This window comes from Delphinus delphis, chromosome 10 (assembly GCF_949987515.2).
Source record: "Delphinus delphis chromosome 10, mDelDel1.2, whole genome shotgun sequence".
Classification (NCBI taxonomy): domain Eukaryota; kingdom Metazoa; phylum Chordata; class Mammalia; order Artiodactyla; family Delphinidae; genus Delphinus; species Delphinus delphis.
Window position 1 is genome coordinate 78212767 of NC_082692.2, and position 22952 is coordinate 78235718.

A 22952-nucleotide genomic window follows, 5' to 3' on the forward strand; every position below is an offset into this window, starting at 1 on the left:
CGGGGCATTTTCTGTTTCCTTTAAAACCACCAAGCCCACCCAAGCTGGAGAAAGTGTGAAATTAAATCTTAACAGGAAAGAAAGCAGATGCTAATCAGCTTTTTGGATCTTTCTTCCCTCTTTAAACTTGGTATTTGGTCTACTAAAATATTTGCCTAATTGAAATGTGCTAATTATCCATTCATTGCAGATGTTCTAAATAGTGCTTATAGTGTAAAATGCCAAGTCTGAAATATTTAAAAGATTTAGATTCTGGATTTGAACTGTTAGCTCTGTTCCCTGGATTGTTACTAATAATTAATTGTCCAGTTAGGACTTTTTAGTTAACCATATATTACCAGGTATCAAGTTACTGTACTTCGTTTTCACGTATATGCAGATAGTCTAGTTTTACATTTGTATTTTAATTAACTTCTTAGTACAAAAAAAATCCAACTTGTATCTTGCCCTATTCTGGTAACTGAACTGAGATTAATGTGTGAAATGTTGTGCTTGTACTGAGGTTCTTTCTGTCCAGTGGCATCAGTGTGCAAGCAAAGGACTAGAGGTTAGTTGTGACCTGAAGAAAAAAAAGTACGAAAATCATTTTCTTTGTATTACATGCTGACAAAACCAGCAGTTTTACTCTTCAGTGAAACCTCTGCTTCCTTTCTTAATGGTTGCATAGAACGCAGAGACCAGATGGCTGGAATAGAATGCATAGTTAACCAAACAAAACCATTAGATGCTACAGCTTTGTGAATTGCTAGGCATTTTATGTGGTTGCAGATTCTTCCTCATAACCCTTGGTAGAGTTCATCTAAAGTTGCTTTATTGTGTGAATGTATTCATTGTTCGCATTTTAAAAGATTTGTCTGGTTTACCTCATACTAATGATTTCTCGTGCATTTTATTTTAACACTTTATAACGGTGTTTCTGTAAGCCTGATTTGATTTCTCTGTTTTAATAGTCATGGTGTGTCACATCAGTTACTTTTAAACTGGAACAACTTTTATCCTGTGTACTTTATCATAAGGCAGCTCCTTTAGAAAGTGTTGCCACCCCAGATGGTTTCATATTAACAGGAACCACATGAGTGAGTGATGCTCTCTTTCTTTATTGCAGACATGCCAATATTTGGTCTCTGTCCAGCCCACGATGATTTCTACTTGGTGGTGTGTAACGACTGTAATCAGGTTGTCAAACCGCAGGCATTTCAATCACATTATGGTAAGTGCTTAACCATTTAAAAATCATTATTAGAGGGTAAGAGGTAGAGCAGTATTAAACCAGTGACAGCATGGGTAGGCTATAATACCCCTCCCCCTGTCAGGAAGTAGGTTTTCTAATTCATTGAATGGGTTAATGCCTATCAGATGTTGGGTATTTTCTGAATTTTCTTGAAAGGGATGTGCATTTTCTGATTTTTATTAAAATTAGACAGGGAAAAAGTGTACTTTATAAAATCTTTGTTGAAATATTGCATCAGTGTAGTAAAAGGTTTGTTTCCTTCTAGATCCCACGGTTGTGAATTCAGTGGTTGGTAAAATTATATATACACACACAGAGTATAGAGGCATGGCTTTTTTAAAGGAAATGTGATTTTGAAATGTCCAAGTTCAGTAGTTCTAAATGTATCTTGATGTTGTAATTTGTGAATGTGATGAAGCTATGCTATCTTGCCCCATCAAAATGCGCATGTACTTAGAATGAAGCATTGTGACTTCAGGAGTTTCATGAACCTCTGAGCTGTCCCTGTTCTTTTAGGCTCCAAGCCTGTTGTTATCTGATGTCAATCATGTGAGAATCCAAATAAGCTTGTTTTTCCATTGTCATAATGCTGCCTAAAGTGTTTTAAAAAAATTCCGATCATAAAACTTAATTTTATATCCAGTTAGATTCAGTAACAACTCGAAAGTATTTGAGTGCCCACCTTGTTTCAGGCATTGGGGATGTGGTATCATTCCTACCTCCGTGGAGTTTAAAATCTAGCTGGAGAGAAAGGCAAAACTAACGAGACACATTTTTTTAAATGACTGCAAGTTGTTTTGTCATTGTCCTCATGACTACAAATGCAAGCTTGAGACAGGGAAGAACAACAGGGTCTTTCTGTAATAGCGTGTTCAAGCAAAGCCTCTAAGGAGGTGACCCTGGGGACCTGAGCCCTAAGTGATGAGAGGGAGCCACCCATGTGGCGATCTGGAATAAAAGCATTTGATACAGAGGGGAGAGCCGGTGCCCAGACTTGAAGAAGGCTAGTGAAGTTGGTGAGGGAAGTAGAGACTTGGGAAGTCAGACCTTTTGAACCAGGACCCTGTTGATGTACAGGCTTGTAGGCCAGAGGAAGAAGCCGCTTGGGGGCATTGGAAAGTTTATGTAAGGGAGTAACACAGGACCATCTCACTGGTTGACTTGCTGAGTGTAGACTGTGGGAGAAGGGTAGAAGAAGGGAGAATGGTTCAGAGGTGAAGATGATAATAGACTAAGGCTAAGTGGGGGAGTAGAGCTGGGGACACAGCCTAGCTAGCTTTGAACCTACAGGGCTTTCTGTCGGGCTGGATGCAGTTGTAAGAGTCAGTGTCATAATCAACATTCCACCTCTTACCCCAAGGAATCTTTTTTGTAATTATAAACAGTTCTTTGAGTTTGTGGTTCTCAGTGAGGCCTGGGAGTAGGCACCAGAGTGAGTACAAAGCTGAATAAGATACTGTCTCCTTGCTGAAGACTCTTAAGTGGCCAGTATCAGAAAAGGCAGTTAGTTGCCAAGTATTTTGGAGTTAAGGATTCTGAAACCAGACTAGACTGGATTTAAATCTAAACTTGCAAGAACCATAGGTTAGTTCTTTGTCTTGAGCAAGTTTTTCCAACCTTGGCTTCCTTTGTTATAATGTGGGGACAGTAATAGCAACCTCACTGGTTTCCAGAGAGGATGAAATGAAACAGCATGGTGAAGCCCCTCATGCAGTGCCTGACAGTTGATAGGTATGAGAGAGAAAAAAGGGTACAGCCGTAGATACAGGAGGATGTGGCGAAAGTCGTAAAACAGTCCAAGTTCTTAAGAATAAGGAGGGGCACAGATTGCTTCTCGCACAGTAACTCAGAGCAGGCTTCTTAAAGGAAACAGCCTTCACATTAGGCTATTCGGAAGAGCAGAATGGATTGTTTTTCCCATGTGCACATTTTTTCCCGTCAATTTTTAGGTGTGTAATACATACATGTCCATTGTGGAAAATGCAGAAAATACTTTAAAAAAATCAACTATAATACCCTAAAGTTGGAAGTGTTTTGATGGATGGACAGGGCTGCCACATACAGCTGCACAGCTTGTGCACTGAACAGCCATGTTTGGTGGCTCCAGGTTGGCAGCAGGGATGATGGGAGCAAGTGCAGAGGCAGGAAATTCCAGGCTGTCTGGAATGTACTCCACAGAGTCTCCATTGGCTGGAGCTGGTGTACCCATGTGTGGAAAAGCTGTGTGCAAAGGCAGGCTGGGGCTGCTCAGAGAGACTCAGTGCCATCAGACACCCCTGGCCTTGATATGTCGGTGGGGACCTATTGCAGGTTTTTTAGCACCTGAGTGATGTGACTTAGTGATGCTCTAGAGAATGGGCAAAGTGGATTAGAAAGGAGTGTGAAAACAGCTGCTGTTTGTACCAAGGCCCACTTAAAGGTGTTACCTCTTGCAGGACTTCCTGAGGCAGAAGGGGGCCCTCTTGGTCCCCTCTTCCAGAAGCACTTCACTCAGTTACATACAGCACGTTTCATGGAGATGATTTTATTTCTCTTCCTCTGTCTCTCTCATAGAATGTCTGTGTATTGGGGGCGGGGTGTGGGTGAGGGGAGGGAGTGTCTTAAAATCATATTTCTGCTCTTTTTATCTACCAATATGTAGCATACACAGTGTCTGCTAATAAGGTACTTGTTCAGTGACAAAGCAATCGTGGTAACTTCCAAAGTAGAAGAAGGTGTGGTGTGAATGCAGGATTTACATACATAATCCAGTGCCTTTTGTCAGCCAGGCAGGAAATGCAACTGATAAAGGCCCCTGGGTGGGGACTTTGGACCCTCTTGTGGCAAGGGAAATTTAAAGCTGTAAGAAAGAAGAGAGTCTGGCAGAAGGATGAGGGTCAGGTGCTGAGAGAGGGATTCAGCTGGGAAGTGTAGAAGGAGGTCCCTCTTTGGGAGCAGCAGCCAAGGAGAAGGCTGATGGAAAAAACAGGAGGTTGGGAGATGGATAGTTGTGTGGGCTTGGGGGCAACTCCACGCAGTGGAGGAAGGCACCATGTGATGGCTCTCGGCTGGTTTGGGAGTAACATCTTACTCACCTAGAAAGGAGAGGCAGTCAGGGGACCAGGACCAAGAACCATTCCCAATGTTGCCAGTGTCTCTTCTGTGTTTGGGGTGAGGGGCTGTAACAGGAAGAAGTATTTGGAACCCGTTCTTCTTTGTTGTCATTCCAGAAGGCTTATCACTACATGTTTGTTTTCCAGAGTTAACACCAAAAGACCAAAAATGTTTTTGAAATTGAAGAAATTTCTACAATCTGTTTATGACTATATTAGGAAGAACTCATACCTGCTAAAGGAGAGATTCTACTGTCTTATCTTTTTTTTTTTTTGCGGTACGCGGGCCTCTCACTGTTGTGGCCTCTCCTGTTGCGGAGCACAGGCTCCGGACGCGCAGGCTCAGCGGCCATGGCTCACGGGCTCAGCCGCTCCGCGGCATGTGGGATCTTCCCGGACCGGGGCACGAACCCGTGTCTCCTGCCATCGGCAGGCGGACTCTCAACCACTGCGCCACCAGGGAAGCCCTGTCTTATCTTTTGATGAAATTGGTGAAAATGTGTGGGTGGGCAGTCTTCTGTGAATTCATGTATTACTGATATTCATCTGTGACTTTTATGAACAAATGAGCAGTTGCTACAAAATTCAGCAGGCGGTTCCTTTAAAACCACTGCTGCCTGGCAGTGACAGGGAGGGAGCTACAATGGCAGCAAGGCTTATAACTCAGTTCATGTTGGTGGTAAATGTTACTCTGAATTGGTGAGGAGGTTATTACCCATAGTAGCGAGAGACCTACAGACATACCTCACTTCTTGTGCTTTGATTTATTGTTCTTCGCAGATAGTGCGTCTTTTACAAATTGAAAGTTGGGGGCAACCCTGCATCAAGCACATTTGTTGGTGCCGTTTTTCCAGTAGCATTTGCTGGCTTCATGTCTCTGTGTCACATTTTGGGAATTCTTGAAACATTTCATACTTTTTCTTTGTTACTATGTTTGTTATCATGATCTTTGATCAGTGATTATTGTTGGGACTACAACTTGCTAAAGGCTCAGATGATGGTTAGCATTTTTTAGAAATAAAGGGTTTTTTTTTAAATAAAGTATTTTTAAATTAAGGTATATACATTCTTTCAAGTCATAATGCTATTGCACACTTAATGGGCTACGGTATAGTGTAAACATAACTAAGTATTGGGAAACCAAAGAATTTGTGTGACCTGCTTTATTGCGATATTCACTTTATTGCGGTGGTCTTGAACCACACCTGCAGTGTACTATCTGTGGAGTGTGCCAGTACTCCTTTGCTAGCCGAGCTGCCTCTTTGGGAGTTGACTATTAAGCAGGATTTCCATTGGAGCAATGATGGTGAGTGATTGTAGTGTCATTTTGGCATTTCTAGTTTCATAGTCTGACTGTTCTTGTAGTATAGATGGCTTTCTTTCTTGGAAACTGCATAGTAATACCATGCTTTGTTTTAATGTTTTGAAATAGTCCAGGCTGCCTCATATTTCTCTTCAGTTATTCAGTATTTTTAGGAGTGAGATGTTTCTTCCTGCTAATTTTCAGATTTAAAAATATAATTGAATCAGTGGATCCCAAACCTGCTGTGCCTCCACATCAAAGGGGAGCTTCCTAAGTGGCCCCTTCCTACAGTCCACTGCAGACTAGCTGGCTGGGAGTCGCCGGGGACAGCACCCAGGAATCTGCATTCCACACAGCTCCCTAGGCTGATTCTGGCCCACAAGCTGGCCAGGATGCATTATGCTCACAGCAGATCCCCTCACTCGGTAGGGGCTGCTGCTTTGTATTCCTGTGCTTGGCATAGTGACTGGCGCAGATCAGCACTCCGAGATTCGTTGAGTCTAGCAAGGATGGCATGAAAGGAGGCCCCTGCTTTTTTTTAACTGATTTTAAACTTTCTGTATTATTTGCTAGAAGTCTCACATTTGCCTCTAAAACTTTACATATGAAAGAGGGCTGAGATGGTGACATTCCCTATGGCCAGAAGCACCTTTCTTTTGAGGTGGTGAACCAAGTTGGGAATCTGAGTTGATCATTCAGTAATAAGTGTGTTGGTCCTAAACTGGCTACTGAATAGCGTAAACTTTGTTTACTTTGTATTACAAAGTAAACTTTGTAAACTTTGTATTCCTGTGTACATGCCTTTACTCTGGATCTGAACAGGTAGGATCAGCTGATGACTTGTGGGGGGCCTGTGGGGTTCTGTGTTGAAAGAGCCTCGCAGGTGATTCTGAGAAGCTGTGTGTTTGCACTGCTCTGTGCTCTGCCGCTTCTCTTTGAATTTCCTTGTGAAGACTACGATAATTTCTCTCTTAGGCAGACATAGGCTGATCTTACCTAGGTGAAATAAATGAGTGATGTTAATTCAGCTTGGACAGGTGCTACGTTTAGCATCTCTATAATTAATTGAAACCTGCTCGAATGTCAGCTGTTGAAGTATTTTGCCTCTGATGAGTTAGGGTGACCTACTTTTTCACCTTGTGGCTCAGCCCGGAGTCCCTGAGCACATGTACCTCTGCTACCTTTTCCCAATTTTGATCCACCGAGTTCCATCTTTATGATTTGCTTATTTAATGCCACTTAATATTTTTTCTTTAAATCAAACCACTTCTATTTAAATAAATCTTTCACAAAGAAAACCTTACTAGAATCATCAACGGGAAAACTACTCTTCTTTGCCATAGATGGTAAGTGTGAAAATAAACACAGTGAAAAGATTAAATCCTTTGTTGCTGCTCTTGCCAATGCCATCACTGAACCTTGAAGCCTGCTCTCTTAGTTAAAAGCAAGACTAGCACGTTTTAGGCAAGTGTCATCCACAGAGTAGCGTGATGTTACCAGAAGACTTGAAAGAGATTTGGAAAGGGAGTAAGTTTTCACTTGAGATTTAATGTTATTAATGTTGAAGAGTGATAACCTACTCCATGTTTGGGGAAACACCAGCTCAAGCTGTTGGATTTGGTTTCCTCTGATGTTCAGGGAGCTGTCTCCTGAGGCCAACCCTAGCCTAGGAAATGCCTTACCGAGCAGTATTCTCAGATCTCATGTTGATCTGCAAAAGGATCACAGTTAAATACCCTTTGCCATTTATCCATCGGTATCACGTGTTGCGTGCCGTCCCATTGCTGTAAGTGAGGTGGGAGTCTGGGCTCGGTGTAAAACATCTGCCCCTCTCTCAGACCTTGCTTCACAGATGGGGATGTCATAAATATGGCTTTTTCATAACTTTGTGAAGGTACCTTTAGCAGAAACACCTCTGCAATCTGAGAGCTTTCTCCGCTTGCAGATACTACAAATCCTGTAAAATTAACAGCCACATGTATTGCTTGGACTTAACGTTCCTTAAAGTGCACTGAGGTGGATTGGATTCTTTTAGGTGCCAGGATAAATTATATTTTTCTAAAATGTCATTTTCAGCAGAGGACGAGTAAACAGAAATTACTCATACTTTTTTGAGCTAATTAATTGGTTTCAAAGACGGTCAGTGTGAGAGCAAAATGAATCTTACTCTATGAGATCCCGTGGGCTGTTTCTGGTAAAAATGCCGATCCCATTGTTGACAACAATTTCACATAGTTGTGACCAATGATTGCCATCACATAATTAAGTTAATCTGCATCACAGAGCAGAGGTTTTGCTGTTTAATAAAGAACACCCTCTCCCTCTTGTCATCTGATTGACTTAGACATGGAAAGTAACATATTCAGGTATTTTGAATGAGTTGTTTTATTTGGTTATTAAGTAACTTTGATTTTGGATAAAGAAAAAAATGTTTCTTTTTTCTCTCCAGTTGTTAGCTAAATTTGGCCTCTACATTCTTATAATCTGGTTCTTATTCTACTTTGAAACTTTCAGTGATACTTAATCTTTTTAGGATTGGCATTCATTTAAAAGCCCACAGGCTAATGATAATTTGTACTTGATTCACAAAGTGTTTTTGCACACGTATTATCTTATTTCTTGTTCTTAGCAACCCACTGAATGGATGGTTTTATTCCCAGTTTACGGATCAAACTCCTAAATTAAATTTCATTCACACAGATAAAATGTCCGAGGCTGGGTTTTCTGTCTCCTTACATCTGTTTCTTTTGCATATAATAAGGATGTATAGAGTTAAAAGAAAATCTAGAGTAGATGTAATGAATTCCACATGTCACAAAACTGTCATTAATGACAGATGTTCTAGTTCAGGTAGAATTTTAAGTTTGCTTAGAGTGGCTGGGTCAGCATTGTAAAGCCATTACCTCAGAGAGGACATTTAGTAATTTGAAGACGTAATGGTAGTAGGTAGATATTTGATTTAGCATAGTCATTGGATTTCTCTTCAGCCCGTTCTACTTTATTTAACCCTAAATCATAGTAGTTATCCAAAGCCAAGCTACTCCTCTTTTTGTTACAGCCTCATAACATTTTCCAGCTTCTTTAGAGAATTGGTTGGCATATTTCTGCAGTCAGTATAAAGATTGAAATTTGTTGCAGAGCCAAAAATACTTCACTCTTTTACTTCAAAGACACACGCCAGGCCTTTCTCCAGCAGTCGGGGGCTGAGCCAGGGAAGGGAGCAAACCAGAGCAGGCACATCAAAACGTGAGCAATGTCAGGGTAGACGTTAGTTTAATTCTCGAAGGAAATTCCAAGTTAACTATTTGATCTAAGCTTCTTGTCACTGAACAGCATGATGTGAAATTAATGCAGTGAATTCAGTTCTTCTTTACCGCAAGCCAAATAGTGCTAATTAAAAATTTCAGATAACTTCAGCAGCATCAAATAAAGGATCAATGTAATTTTATCTTTTTTTTCTTAGTAATACAAAAGCAAATACATTTAAAATGGTGTTATTTGTAGGAGCAGCATTTTAATTGCTAGTTATAAAATGCATTGATTTTCCTTTATACTGAAATCTGGGCCTTTATTAATGTCTGTGCCTTTGCGTTTTTTTAAAAATCATAAACTGGAAATGAATAATATCATTCACATTTAACAAGTATTTATTGAGTACCTCCTGTCTAGGCATTGCTCTCCACTGAACTAGGAAAGCAGTGTCTTTGATTTCATGCAGCTTAGGGAGGGTAGAGCGATGAAAGATAGAAATCTTTCTAGGGTAGAAAGATGAAATCAAGTAAAATAAGATGATTTCAGGTAGTAATAAAGGCTTGGGATAGTGTGAGAGAATAACTGGGGCAAGGCACTTCTGGTAAGGCTAGTCAAAGAAAGCCGCTCTGAGGAGTTGATGCGTAAGGTCAGTGATGAAAAAGAGCTAGCCATTTGACGATCTGGAGGAGCAGTGTTCCACAAAGAGAAAATAGCAGGTGCAAAGATCCTGTGGGAGGGAATGACCTTGGCAGAGAGGCCAGTGAGGAGGTAGAAAAACAGTGTGCATGGAGGAGAGGGGTCCAGGTTGAGGTTGGAGAAAGGGGTGCTGGCGCCAGATGGAAGGAACCAGGCTTGGCCAATGCAGGCCATGCAGAGTCACTGGAGGATTTTGAGCAAGGAAGTGTCTTGATGTGATTCATGGTTGCTCTGAGGAACATAGAGGGCAAGAGCGGAAGCAGGGAGACGGTTAGTGGGCTGTATTGCACTAGTCCAGGTGAGGGTGGGATTTGGAGAGAAAGCTTAAGTTGAAGGTGGTAGCAGCAGAGGCAGAGAGATGCGGATAGACTGGGAATCAGCACAGAAGTAGAAGGCCAGCAGGGGTGGCTGATGGACTGGGATTGAGTGATACGGGAGAAGAAGGGATGAGAAATGGCTCTTGGGGCTTTGGCCTCAGCAGCTGGATGGATTTACTTAGCTTGTAGATCATGGGGTTGTTCTTTCAATTTGTATATGGGCTTTTGTTTGTTTGTTTTGTTTTAATGAGGTGTACTGACCTGAATGAAAAGCCTTTGATGTATTATATTCATTCAGTCTTTAGACATTTTCTAGAGATTGTGGGGATAGAAAATAGTTATTGCAGTGATGCCAAACTTTGGGGTCATTTATTCTTTTGGGTTTTTGTTGGTTTTGTCTTTTTTGGTTTTTTTTTTTAGTGGAACAGTAATTTAGTCATGTAAGCCAGGAAACAAAGGGATGCTCTCATTTGGGTAATAGAAACTTATTGATTAAAAAGGAAAAACACATGTATTTGATTTTTTCATTATTAACATAGTAATGCACATTGTGAAAGAAAAACAGTAACCATCAGCAAGAGGTTAAATATGCGGTCAGAATAAGTAAATCTCCATCTTAACCTTTCAGGGGTACAGGTTGACATAAACTCTTGGGATGTTTCTAGACCCTGGACAAAGGAATATTTAGCTGTGTATTTCTTGTTTTCTCACACACATGGAAAATTAGACTTATTATAAGTTCACTTTTTTAAACTTAGTGATCTAGCTTATTTTTCCATGTTAATGCACATTACTTCCTTCTTTTTAAAGATTGCCTATTATTGCACTTTCTTAATGTACTTAATTTAACCTGTCCCCTATTGGTGGACATGTAAATTGTTAGTGCTACATTATCACGTGCAGCGCTTTAAACCCATTCTTTTTTTTCTTTTCTTTTTTTTTTTTTTTTGCGGTACGCGGGCCTCTCACTGTTGTGGCCTCTCCCGTTGCGGAGCACAGGCTCTGGACGCGCAGGCTCAGTGGCCATGGCTCATGGGCACAGCCGCTCCGTGGCACGTGGGATCCTCCCGGACCGGGACGCGAACCCGTGTCCCCTGCATCGGCAGGCGGACCCCCAACCACTGCGCCACCAGGGAAGCCCTAAACCCATTCTTCTTTGGGAATGTCTGTCAGTATGTCAGTGTATTGATTTTCCACCTGGAGGCTGGTCAGAGCTGCCCTCCAGGTTAGTGCTACTGTGATTGAATGAACTACTTCAACAGGTCTGATTTGTGTCACCAGAATGAGGCAGTGAAAATGTGAGTTTCCAGCAGCATCAGTCATTCAATAAAAATTGTTAATGTTCGCCTGTGCTACTCTTGTCTGCTACATACAGAAATTATTAGGATGGATGTGCTTCAGATTTTAAAGGGGACATTTCAGGATATAAATCCATATTTTAGTTATATTTGCTGAAAGATGTTTTTCCTGACAGTCATTTCACAAGGCTAATTTGTGGGTTGGCTAGTTAAGATACACATACACCTGCTATGTCAACCCCGTTAAGCTGTGGTCTTATATCTGACCAGAAGAGGGAGTTTTTATCGCTTGGATATGCAGTAGCACCTACTTACTACCTGGCTGGGGTAGTTCCTCCCACGCACATGCTAGTTCAAACCCCTAAAACTGGTTTGGGGGAGGGGGCAATGGCTAAATATATCTGTTTCCTTCCTCATTCCTTATTGTGTGTATAGAAATTCCAGTCTTTAGGTTTACTTCTCTATTCTGTTTTTAAGACAACAGTTCTCAATTTGAACGTCAAAGCAATTGTATACGTTTTCCTCTTGTGTGTTTGAAAGTTAATAAAAAGAGAAATGGAGGAAGGTAATTACCTCAATTTAAAATACAAGCCATCAGCCCCTAATCACACATGATATAGTTCTTGATCTGTAGTCTCCTAGGGTGAAAAACTCCAGTATGAAATTTGTTTCATTACTTCTTATGCTTGATATTTTAAAAAGATTGCTGAAACTCCTACTATAGAAGATTTGTAGTGAGCTTTAGAAAATTCAGGTGTTGTTTCGCAAGAGTGGCTAATAGGCCTTTTTCTATGTTATTCTTACTGTGCTCAGTTGTGTTACTAGACTCTCAGTCTGTGTAGCCAAACAAATGAAATGGGTTCCACAGTCAGGATAAAGTGCTTTGATGTAATACCAGAATTTCATACTGTTTAAATTTTTCTTCCACTTTCTTCACAGTGCATTTTTTGTAACAAAAACTCAAGTGAGTTTCTTAGTGGATTTTTTGATTGATATGGGAATATATGAGATGCATACATCCGCCATATATACTTACATAGATACACAAATGTAGTAATCTCAAACATGCTATTTTCAGTTCAGCCCACTTCTGTCTTGTTTTTTTTAATGTTTATTTATTTATTTATTTTCTTATTAGTCACCCATCTTTCTTGTTTCTTTGGCGTTCACTCCCCACCTTCTCCAACTGTAACAGTCCTCCACTCTGTAATCCATCTATGTAACTAGGTACATTCTTAGTATGTAACTTAGTATACATCATTCTATATTTTTTCTCATGCTCATAACTCTTTACAGACACATGTAATCCCATGTTTCATTAGCAGGGGCTACTGGTCATAGTTTTACCCAAAAAAAGAAAAAAAAGGGATCCTGTTATGCATACTTCTGCTTCTTTTCCACTCAGCAATACAACATGGAGATCCACTCACATCCCAAGATAATACTAATCCCCTTTTTAAGGAGCGGCTGTGCGGTAGCTTCCTCAGCCAGACCCTCTGTCTGTGGACATTCACTTTGTCTCCTGCTTTTTGCCTCTATGAACAAAGCAGCAGTAGCCACCCTGCTACATAAGTCCTTAACTGCTGGTGGTTTTGTTTCTATGGGATAGAGTCTCAGGAAAGGATTCTGGGATCAAAAAGGGTATTTATTTGCATTGTTAATAGCTGCTACTATGTTGTTTTCCAAAAAGGCTCTCTACTAGCCACGTATGACAGTATCACCATCAGGAGTAGGTGTTTTATTTATTTTTCTAAACTTCCATTTCTTATTTTTCTAAAGCCTCTTACAGTGTTTTACACGCATATGCACAAGTGTGATTAATTGTAATTTGACTTTGAAGTCAGTTTCGCAAACAAGTGCAAACTTTTGTTTACTACCAGTGTAGCATGTGTCTTCTGAGTTTGAGTGATAGTTTGAGTAATGATACGAGGCAAAGAGATCTTTCAAAATGAGTGATGATTTTTAAAATATTCGTTTAAACAATTATAGGCAGTTTTCCTGGCACTTGTGGGAGATTTCTATTCATTCTGTATGGAATTTGTCTTAGGGAAGAAATCTAGTTCTGTTAGGCTGAGAGTCCTCTCTGCAAAATGTGTAGTCTTCTAGAAGACAGTAATTTCTGTTGAGATCAGTTGCGGGGCCAGTGAAAAACTATTGCCAGTTTTATTTCTGATCTCATTATCCTCCTTGAATTTGGTGTGATTGGTCACCTTTTAACAGTGTTCACTTTGTGTATCAAATAATGACTGGGCCGAGGTCAGACTGTGGTTCACACAAAGCCTATGTAAATGAGGCTGTGAGGTTATACTTTATTTGCCTGCCTTTGAACAATCTGAACAGCTGAAAAGGGACACACACACGAAGTGTGGCAGAGCCCTGAAGAAGTGTCCACCAAACAGATCAGACGATGCCAGCCAGAGGGAGGCTGCTGCGTGCTGTTAGCCCCCAAGGTGAATTATCCCCTTTTAAACTTCATCTCCCACCTCTCCTAATCCTGTGTGAGCACCTAATGAGCACTGGATAATAACATAGCAGCATTTCTTGGTGAAGCTAATCTGATTCTGGATAGCAGGCTTCCCGGCCCACAGCTGAATGAATTGCTTGGTATTTCCAAGTTTGAAAATACTTTCTCCCCCTTTCAAGTGCTCCTTGGCAGCAGGTGAGGAATGTTAAAGCTCCTGTAAGTGCCAATTAAGGCCAATTATAACTCGGCCCGGCCTGCTGAGACAGTGAAGTGGAGTGAGTGGAGGCTTGTGCTGCTTGCTGTAAGCTGGAGAACTGGCTGCCGCTGGTGACAGGAACACAGGATTTCCCAACTGCCAACAGCTCGTTTGTTGTCCTGCAGAACACCAAATGACACCTCTGCTGGCTTCTCAGGTGTGGATTTAGGAAATCCCAAGATGTGTTGGGGACCTCACTAGTTTCTGTAACAGAAACCGCTGTCTTTCTTTTGGTCTTCCTTTGTTTTGAATGATGTCCACCATCCAGTTTCTCCTTCTTTCTCATCGTAATAGCTGACACTTATCGAGCATTTAAGATGTGCTGGGCACTGCATTACATGTGTCACCTCCTTTACTCCTCACCGAGGCCCTGTTAGAGGAGGCAGTATTACTGCTTCTCAGGGGAGGGCACAGACCCTGAGGGACAGAAGTCTCTTGCCCAAGGCTACACAACTAAAAGTGCTGAGGCTGTAGCCAAACCCAAGCCCTCGTGGCCCCTCCTAGCAGCTGCCGGTTTGCTTGTTTGCTGGGAGCGGGCTAATTCACAGAAGAATTTGTGTCAGTTCAGGACTCCCTTTGTGCAACCAGAGTAAAATTGATGAGTGCACACCATCCACACCACAGCCAATACCTATAATTTTTGGTCTGTAAGGCATGGATGTTATTCTACTAAAATGGTATTTTAGTCCGTAGTCTTTTTTTAGTCTGTAGTCTGTTTATTTTTTCGTAAGAAAAAAGAAATGTGACCATGTCCCCAGACCTAGGCACTGAAATATGATCCATCATTGGGAGATTTAATATCAATATAAACTTTATTTGGATAGGATATTGAGAAGTGGTTTGAAGAAAATAGTAATAATGCTTTCCAAGCAGAACAGGGTGGTATTTGGTTAAGTATTTTACTCAGGGTATTAAGAGCGGTATGTGTTTAAAAGTTCAGTCTGAGCTTTATATGCCCAGTTGTTGTGTATTTGTTTTTATTCTTATTGTACAAATTTTAATTTTTCTGGTTTGCACTATCATTCATCCCTTCTTTGATACAGATCTTAAAGATAAATTCGGATTGTTTCTTTCTTGTTTATATATGAAATTAAGTGTAGACGTATGTTTGTAGCATTTACGAAGATTTGCTGAAGCTCATCCTGAAGTTCCTCCAGGTTACAGAAAGACGTCCTTTCCAAAATTGTCTTGGGTTGGCTGGTTCTCGTAAGGATTGTTTTCCCCACTAGCACCATCACCATCTACAAAAGGGAACATTAGAAAGGCAAGCGTTTGTGCTGGGAGACTGGCAAGGAATCTGGTGTCCAGGCTGAGGGGTGCAGTGATGTGAAGCTGAGGCTTAGTCTGAGTCAGGTCCTCTTATCGCAGTTCAGTTCTGCCATTGATGGTGTCAGGGAGACTCCTCAGCTCCCCCTTGGTGAGGGCGAGGGCAGGTGGATGCAGGGAATGATGCTAAAAAACTTTCTGCAATCAGGTAGTATGGCAATAGAATTTTTTTTTCTCCTGCTAGCTTAAGAAACCCGTCAGTGAGTTAACCTAAATGTCTTATTTTTGCTAATTAACTTTGGAAAGATTTGCTCATCCTGTGCTTCTAGTCCCGCTGATGGCTCTTTCCTTGTGTTCTTCTGTCTTTTAAGAACCACCATAGTTTTGCATTGTTTGAACCGGAAATCTGGTGGGGGGTCGGGGGAGGGTTTCAGAAAGCCCTCTAGATCTTAATATTGCTGCTGTGGTTAGGGTCTGAATGCTTGCTGTGAAAATAAAGCAGTGTGGCTACTACTCTTTTGTTTTACAGTAAATGTAGAATTTGTGTCTGGTCTAATAGAAGCCATTTCCTATGCCTCACAACTCTTTACCACCCCTTCCAGGCCAAATCTTTTCCACACATGTAATTCATGACTTTGTGCCAAATAGTCTGTGTTGGGTGATGGTATTTTGTAGAGGAATTTACCCCCTCCTTTTGACATTTAAAAGTGTTCATTCTGAACTATCAGGCATCTGAGTCTGTTTATGTGTGCAGCCTTTATTATCATAAAATTCAGATCTGTTGGCTGCTTTTTTCCACGTCTATTTGATAGTAAGATTTGGCGATTGACAAGATTGGGGAGTAGTGACGCAGGGAGTGTAATAGGGCTGAAGACAGACAAACAGCTAAACCAGGAAGGCCTGGTTTACAAAGAGCCACTTAGAGAAGTTTTGGGATTAAAAGTCTAAAAGCTCCCCAGCTTTAGTCGGTCATCCAGTGGTTGAACTCTGGACAATAAGGTGTATATTTTTTCTGAAATGAGACTGTTTTACAAACATGCACAGAAAATGGGTTAAGATTTTTCTTAACTAGATTTAAGGAAAAGTGTGCTTAGGTATAACAGACTTCTGTTGTTTTAAAGTATAGATCGTGGGGAAATAGAATGTGGAGAAAGACTGCTGATATTTGTAAAAATGTATAACATTAAAACTTGTAGGTTTGTCCAGGCTTAAAGTGTAGATATATAACGAATCAAGTACATTTTCTAATATACCTGGTAATAGTTGTCATTTTACTCACTCAGGAAAATCAGGTGTGAGTAATTTACATTCTAATTCTAGCAGGTTAAATTTATAAATTCCATCTCCCTCAGTTTTGGCCAGCTGCCTTTCAAAGAGAAGGATTCATTTACACCAGCCAGGACGCCTTGTATGACCATATTAGATGAAATTAGACTCCACCCCTTGTTTTCTGTTGATCTGCCAGGACCTTTGTAATTCAAGTGCTTTTTACAGTAGTAGCAAATGTTACATAAGACCAAACATGGAGCATATTTGGAGTTGGTGGGCAGACTCAAATCATGATGCAAGCCTGCAGTAGCAAGTGTGCAATGAAGCACAACCAAATTATGTGAATGGAAGGTAACAAGAAGCCTCTTCAGAACAGCCCTTCCTCCGCACGGGGGCTGAAAGCTCCACCGGGTAAGTTTTCCGAGGCAGTTTTCCGAGGCTGGACTTGGCCCGGGGCCCAGTTCTGGACGAGCTTGCGGAAGGTGGGCTAGGTCTTTGGGAACAGGACAGAGACCCACGCAGAGCCGAGTGTGGCGAGCTGGCGCAGGCCCCCTTCCTCTGGTGGCCGTCCTGCCCCGCCAGCAGGCCCGGAGCACTTCGTGGCTGAAGTGGTGGAGAGAGTGCGCTCTGCAGACCCGTGGAGCAGGGGGGTAATCGCAGCTAGAGGGATTAGCTGCTGCCGGCCGTCCACAGGAGCCATGCTGAAATGTCATTTGAGTGATCTGGCCAAAGGTCAAACGCAGGCAGGAGTTGAGTTTGCTGTTAACTCCAACAAAATGCTGAGGTTTGCACCAAACGGTGCCCATATCTCAAAACAGGGAGAGCAGTGGTTACATCGCTCTCTAAAAATGGACGAACGTTGTAACACGCTTTAACTGTTTGTTTTTTATCTCACTTGTGGTGAGTGAGGTTTCATGACAGGCAGTTCACCGTGTTTCCTGTAGAACGTGTTTGAAAGCTGTTTTGTCGGATACTTCAAATCCACAGCAAAGTTTCAAGCAGAACACTGTGTCAAGAGGAAGAACAACTTCAGAATACAAACAGTAACCCTGGGAAGTCATTCAGTAACTTAAATTGAGTGTATAAAAATTTAATTACTGACTGACTGCCAGAAAAGACTATTCTTTTTCGGTTGTGTTATTAAGGTAGCCAGTACAGCCAAGCAGATTCTTCCTGGGTGGGTTGGGCGGCTGTTCTCAAAGTTACCTTAACTCTCTCATGCCTCGTCTGCAAGCAGGAAGTGAGGTGACAGTTGAGATCTTTAGTTTTCACTGGATTCACCTTTCATGCCTCCTGCAGTAATGTGCTTGACCGGATGGTTCTCATTGAGGCTGAAATTTAGCTACTGGTTTGCAGAACTTTAAATACAAACAGATTTTCAAACCTTTATTCAAATTGCTGTTTAATGCCCTAAAATTGATTTTTCTAAGAACTCTTATTTCTCATCAGGCAGTTTTAGTGTTGCTGTTTCTGGTTTCATTTTTGCATATCGCTTTTGGTGTTGATTAGTTGACAGCCCCATCCTGTAGGTGGGGCAGACGCTGTTTTCTGTCTTCAGAAAAAATAAACACGTGCTGCAGACTCCTCGTTGGCATTGTTACGTCATGAATCACCCATTCCTTATTAACAGAGCGCTTAATGAGGAGACTTTAAGGGCTGTGTTGTGAGTTTGGGGTTTTTGTTATTCCCAGGTTCACGGTCTTTTCACCCCTTCCCCACCTTCCTCCCAATAAAGTGAAATATAAAGGCCACAAAACTATTGGGAAACAGCAATAAGGATGTGGCTTACAGACTAGCGCAGCACTCTGAAGCAGATGGTGCTGTCATTCCGTTGCACCTTGGACTTGCTGCTCCTCTTGGCCTCAGAGGACAGTGCTCCCTGAGGGGATTCCTGCACAGAAGTTTTCGTTTTAAAAAACAAAGGAACAGAACAAAAACAGAGAACTCCTCTAGTTTGAGTTCTGCCAGGTTTCTTTTCATTTTCTCTCTCTCCCCTACCCTTTGTGTGTGTGTTAAAACTGGATTGGAGTGGTAAAGGCATAGCTTGTTTTTCTTAATACTTTTTGCATTTTGATGATAGCCTTGTATCTTTCATTAGAGAAAAACTGGGAACCAGACCCAAAACGTGACTAGAGAGGTACTTGCGTAAGGACTGAGGATGTCGATGCTTGACCTGTGCAAGGTGTTCACAAATTGGAAGGCTAAACTTAAAATGATAGATCGCTAAACGTATGGGATGCTTTTTCCTCCAGCAGATAAAGGATTAAAGCAAAAGTAAATGGAGACTGATGGAGTTTTGGTTTTGGCTTTTGGTTTCTTCTCACATGTTGATACCTGAGGCGTGCCGACATTTCAAGTCAATGGGAGCGAATTCGGGGGAGATGCTGTGCATCGCTCAGACCTGCGATCCTGTTTGTTTCAGGCAGGGTGAGTGCTTGCTGTACTCTGCCAGTATCATTTGGGTAACAGTGTGTGTCCTGAGGACTGCGGAGAGAGCTGCTTGTGACTGTTAGCAAAGTGGAAGTGTCAGCCAGCATGTCGTTCATTGCATGATATCCTGTAGCCAGAAATGGTGATGGCAACATCACAGGGGTGGCATAGTTTGGTGGCTGTGTTTTGCTCAAGACGGTAACAGCCTTTTCCCCAAAGTTGTATTTGCTAAAAACATCTGTGTGTGTCTGTCTGAAATCATGATGATAACTCTCAGTTTGAAGTCTGCACCTTGAACAGGATAGGAAGGGCCCCCTTAAGGAAATGAACTCTTATTCAGACCATTCAATGTTCCTTAAACAAGATGCCTTATGACAACGATTATGAAGAAATGATATTCTCCCAACGGAGGTGATCAGTTGTTATACCATCCAGTATCCCCTCTTTTTCTCTATCATTCCATCTCCTTTAATAAAGTATTTGGAATTTTTAAAAGCCATTTTTTCCTAATGTTTGTACAGACCTACAAGTTGAGACAGCAGGGGAGGGCTACCTCCAGATATTCAGTAAGGTTTTCATATTTCTCACATACTTGAAAGCAAAGTTCAGAAAGAACAGTCCCCATGGGAAGAATTCCTGGCAAGAGGATTATCTGAGGTTGCCATATTTGTGGTCCTTTCTTAGCAACATTATTTACAATCCATTCACGCCTGTCCCTTCCCCCACCGGAGTTGGAGTCATTCTCCCTTGTAATCTGCCCTTTGTGATCTGTTCTCTTTCATCAGCTAGTGTGAATGGGAATGCTGCAGTGCCGCCCTGCCCAGAGACGTGGAAATGCCAAGGGACCTGGAATACTTTAGTGGGGCTTTTATTTCCGTCATAAAGCACTGACTTCAAGAGCTTGATAATTTGATTATAGACCTTGGCGAAAAGTTGTTTCAAGTGGCCCAAGTGCTGTAAATGACTCTCTCTTCTGCACTTTCCCCTCGTGTTTTAATTTAAAAACATTCTGCGTTAGGGGGAGGAGAAATGCATTTGGCAGAAGTCGCAGTTGGAGACTAATTTGTTAGGGCAGCCAGTGTTGAAATCATCCTTTTCAGTTAAATCTCTCTAGTGGAAATGATGCCGAGTGCTTTGTGTAAAGACTTTTTTTTTTCTTCCTCACTGTTTTCCAGTGCCATTTGTAACCCACCTAAGCATGCTCTGAGGCTGCCTCGCGGCTCTGGTTTTGGCTTTTGGTGAACTGTCCTTTGAGGCACTGTGTGTCAGAGGTTAGCTCTGGATTCCACAACTTGAGATTTGAATGTTTCGGGACAGTCCCACAGATTTGCTTCCTTTTTAGCATCAGACCACGCTTTGCTTGCTCTGGAGTAGTCCGGTCGAGTCCCTGGGGACCCTCCAGAAATTGGATCAAAGAAAAAGCAGATATAGGATTAAAAAAGAATATGTAATGACAAGGAGTGGAGTTGGATTGTGTTTGCTGGTGAGACACGTGAAAGTGCTTTTAGAAAAGAATAAGAACGTTTACAGGGAGAAGTTGACAGTGAGAGTAGTGAGGAGACACTATTAAATGCTTTATGTCCACACATAGTCCACAGTGTGACTTTAAAAGTGTGCCAAGGGGCTCCCCTGGTGGCGCGGTGGTTGAGAGTCCACCTGCCGATGCAGGGGACGCGGGTTCGTGCCCCGGGCCGGGAAGATCCGACATGCCGCGGAGCGGCTGGGCCCGTGGGCCGTGGCCGCTGAGCCTGCGCGTCCGGAGCACAGGCTCCGCAACGGGAGAGACCACAGCTGTGAGAGGCCTGCGTACCGCAAAAACAAACAAACAAACAACCTTGGCACACTTTTTTTTTTTTTTTTTTCCGGTACGCGGGCCTGTCACTGCTGTGGCCTCTCCCGTTGCGGAGCACAGGCTCCGGACGCGCAGGCTCAGCGGCCACAGCCCACGGGCCCAGCCGCTCCGCGGCATGTGGGATCTTCCCGGCCCGGGGCACGAACCCGCGTCCCCTGCATCGGCAGGTGGACTCTCAACCACCGCGCCACCAGGGAAGTCCCAAGGATTTTTTTGTAATAGTTATTAAGAAAAAAAATAGATGTGTCCACCCAAAGTGTGGTTTCACAGATACTGCTTAGGATAATGCTGAATTGGGTATGCCTGGTCAGTCACTGAATTTTATGTATATTATATATATATATATACACACACACACACACATATGCAGTTTTGATATATAGTCTGCCTCAGGCCCTGATCTTAGATGTTTCATAGTGGGTCATAATCCTTGTGAAAGACAGATGATGCCTCATGAGTTGTGTTTGGTGGCCTGAAACTGAACTATGATGGCTACTTTGGGTTAACCGGGAGCTGGGTAATAGTACATAGCAGTTATTTTCAACCTGGATGTCAAAGTAAACAATTCGATTAGTTTTTTGAAAGGGCTGCTTAATGAATGACCCAGCGTTTCTAAACTGAGCTTTTGGTATATGTAATTATTAATTGCTGTGCCTGGCCAAAGGAGCTCTATATGTTTACCTGTGTTTTACATTTTATAGCTATGTGTAAGCTTGATTATTAAAAATCCTTGCTTTAAATGGGAGCAGTTATAGAGAGCATTTTCTGTAACAGAGTATGCACTCTATTTAACCTTACCTGACCAAATCTATCCCAAAGTGTGAGTTTCATTTAGAGAAAAAATTGTGAGTTTTAGGAATCATTGCTTTGATAATCCACATAAAATTGCCACCCTTGGATCCATAAACTTGATCTTCACTTTCTTCCTTTTCACCTGCAGTTCTTCCTAAGTGACTCAGTTCTATCAGGAAAATGAGCCAACTTTTTACTTATAAAATAACTTTAGTTTGAATGAGCATCTTTTTTGGTTGGTGTGTGAATTTATTCATTTTTTTTTAAATTTATTTTTAAAATTTTTGGCTGTGTTGATGCACGCGGGCTTTCTCTAGTGTGGTGAGCGGGGGCTGCTGTTCGTTGCGGTGCGTGGGCTTCTCACTGCGGTGACTTTTCTTGTTGCGGAGCACGGGCTCTAGGCATGCGGGCTTCAGTAGTTGTGGTTCATGGGCTCTGGAGCGCAGGCTCAGTAGTTGTGGCGCACGGGCTTCGTTGCTCCACGGCATGTGGGATCTTCCCGGACCAGGGCTTGAACCCATGTCCCCTGCATTGGCAGGCAGATTCTTAACCACTGCACCACCAGGGAAGCCCTATTCATTTTTTTATTTTTATTTATTTTGCGGTACGCGGGCCTCTCACTGTTGTGGCCTCTCCTGTTGCGGAGCACAGGCTCCGGATGTGCAGGCTCAGCGGCCATGGTTCACAGGCCTAGCCGCTCTGCGGCATGTGGAATCCTCCCGGACCGGGGCACGAACCCGTGTCCCCTGCATCGGCAGGCGGACTCTCAACCACTGCCCCACCAGGGAAGCCCCTCCTTATTCATTTTTAATGAATTCTAAACGTTGTTCTTCCGAGCTCTTGATTGAGAAGAGCTTAGTATCTTCCTGGACTGACATGTAAAGTAGATCTATAAACTAAGTCTCTACCACACTGGGGAAGGTAGAGTAAGTGGTTTTGGTTTGTTCTTCACTGATTTCTGTCTGCTTGGCCTTTCTCACTTGAGTCTGTAACTGGCATTACCTGGACTAACAGGGGGCCACTTACTCCCTCTGGAGTTCCCAGTACCTGGTCCACAGTCAGCCCTGGGCTGCAGACTTTACAACTCTGTTACTTAATCCCAACAGCCCTGCAGGGTAGGATTGACAGATGAAGAGTCTGCCAAAGTAGATAGAGTCAGGTCTTTTCCCAGCGTCACCCAGCTAGTTAGTGACAGAACAAGGGTTTGAACCCACATGTGTCTGACTCCAGCGTTCTTGCCCCTTCACGTGATCTTTTTTTTTTTTTAAGTTTTTTGGTTCTACTTTGGATTCTATTCAAGCTGGTTAGTTAATCAAGACTGTGCCCAACAGCCTCTGCTGGGAAGGCAACCAGGACCAGGGCGTGACTGCAAGCATGCATAATGGTGTTGGTCTGTGGGGGCCGGCCAGCCTAATCCTATAGAACAGGTATTTC

At 42.4% G+C, this 22952-nt stretch overlaps 1 protein-coding gene across 2 annotated transcripts in view; it reads left to right on the plus strand.

The window, feature by feature from the left end:
* The window catches only part of ATXN7 (ataxin 7), a 139540-nt gene that overhangs the window by 78386 nt on the left and 38202 nt on the right, over window positions 1–22952 (plus strand). For both annotated transcript variants that reach the window (XR_011246647.1, XM_069541163.1), the window contains exon 5: window positions 1106–1210. Coding sequence is in view for 1 of the 2 variants with exons in the window: in XM_069541163.1 (XP_069397264.1) it covers window positions 1106–1210 (105 nt within the window). In the remaining variant the exon portion in view is untranslated. The remainder of the gene's footprint in view (window positions 1–1105; window positions 1211–22952) is intronic.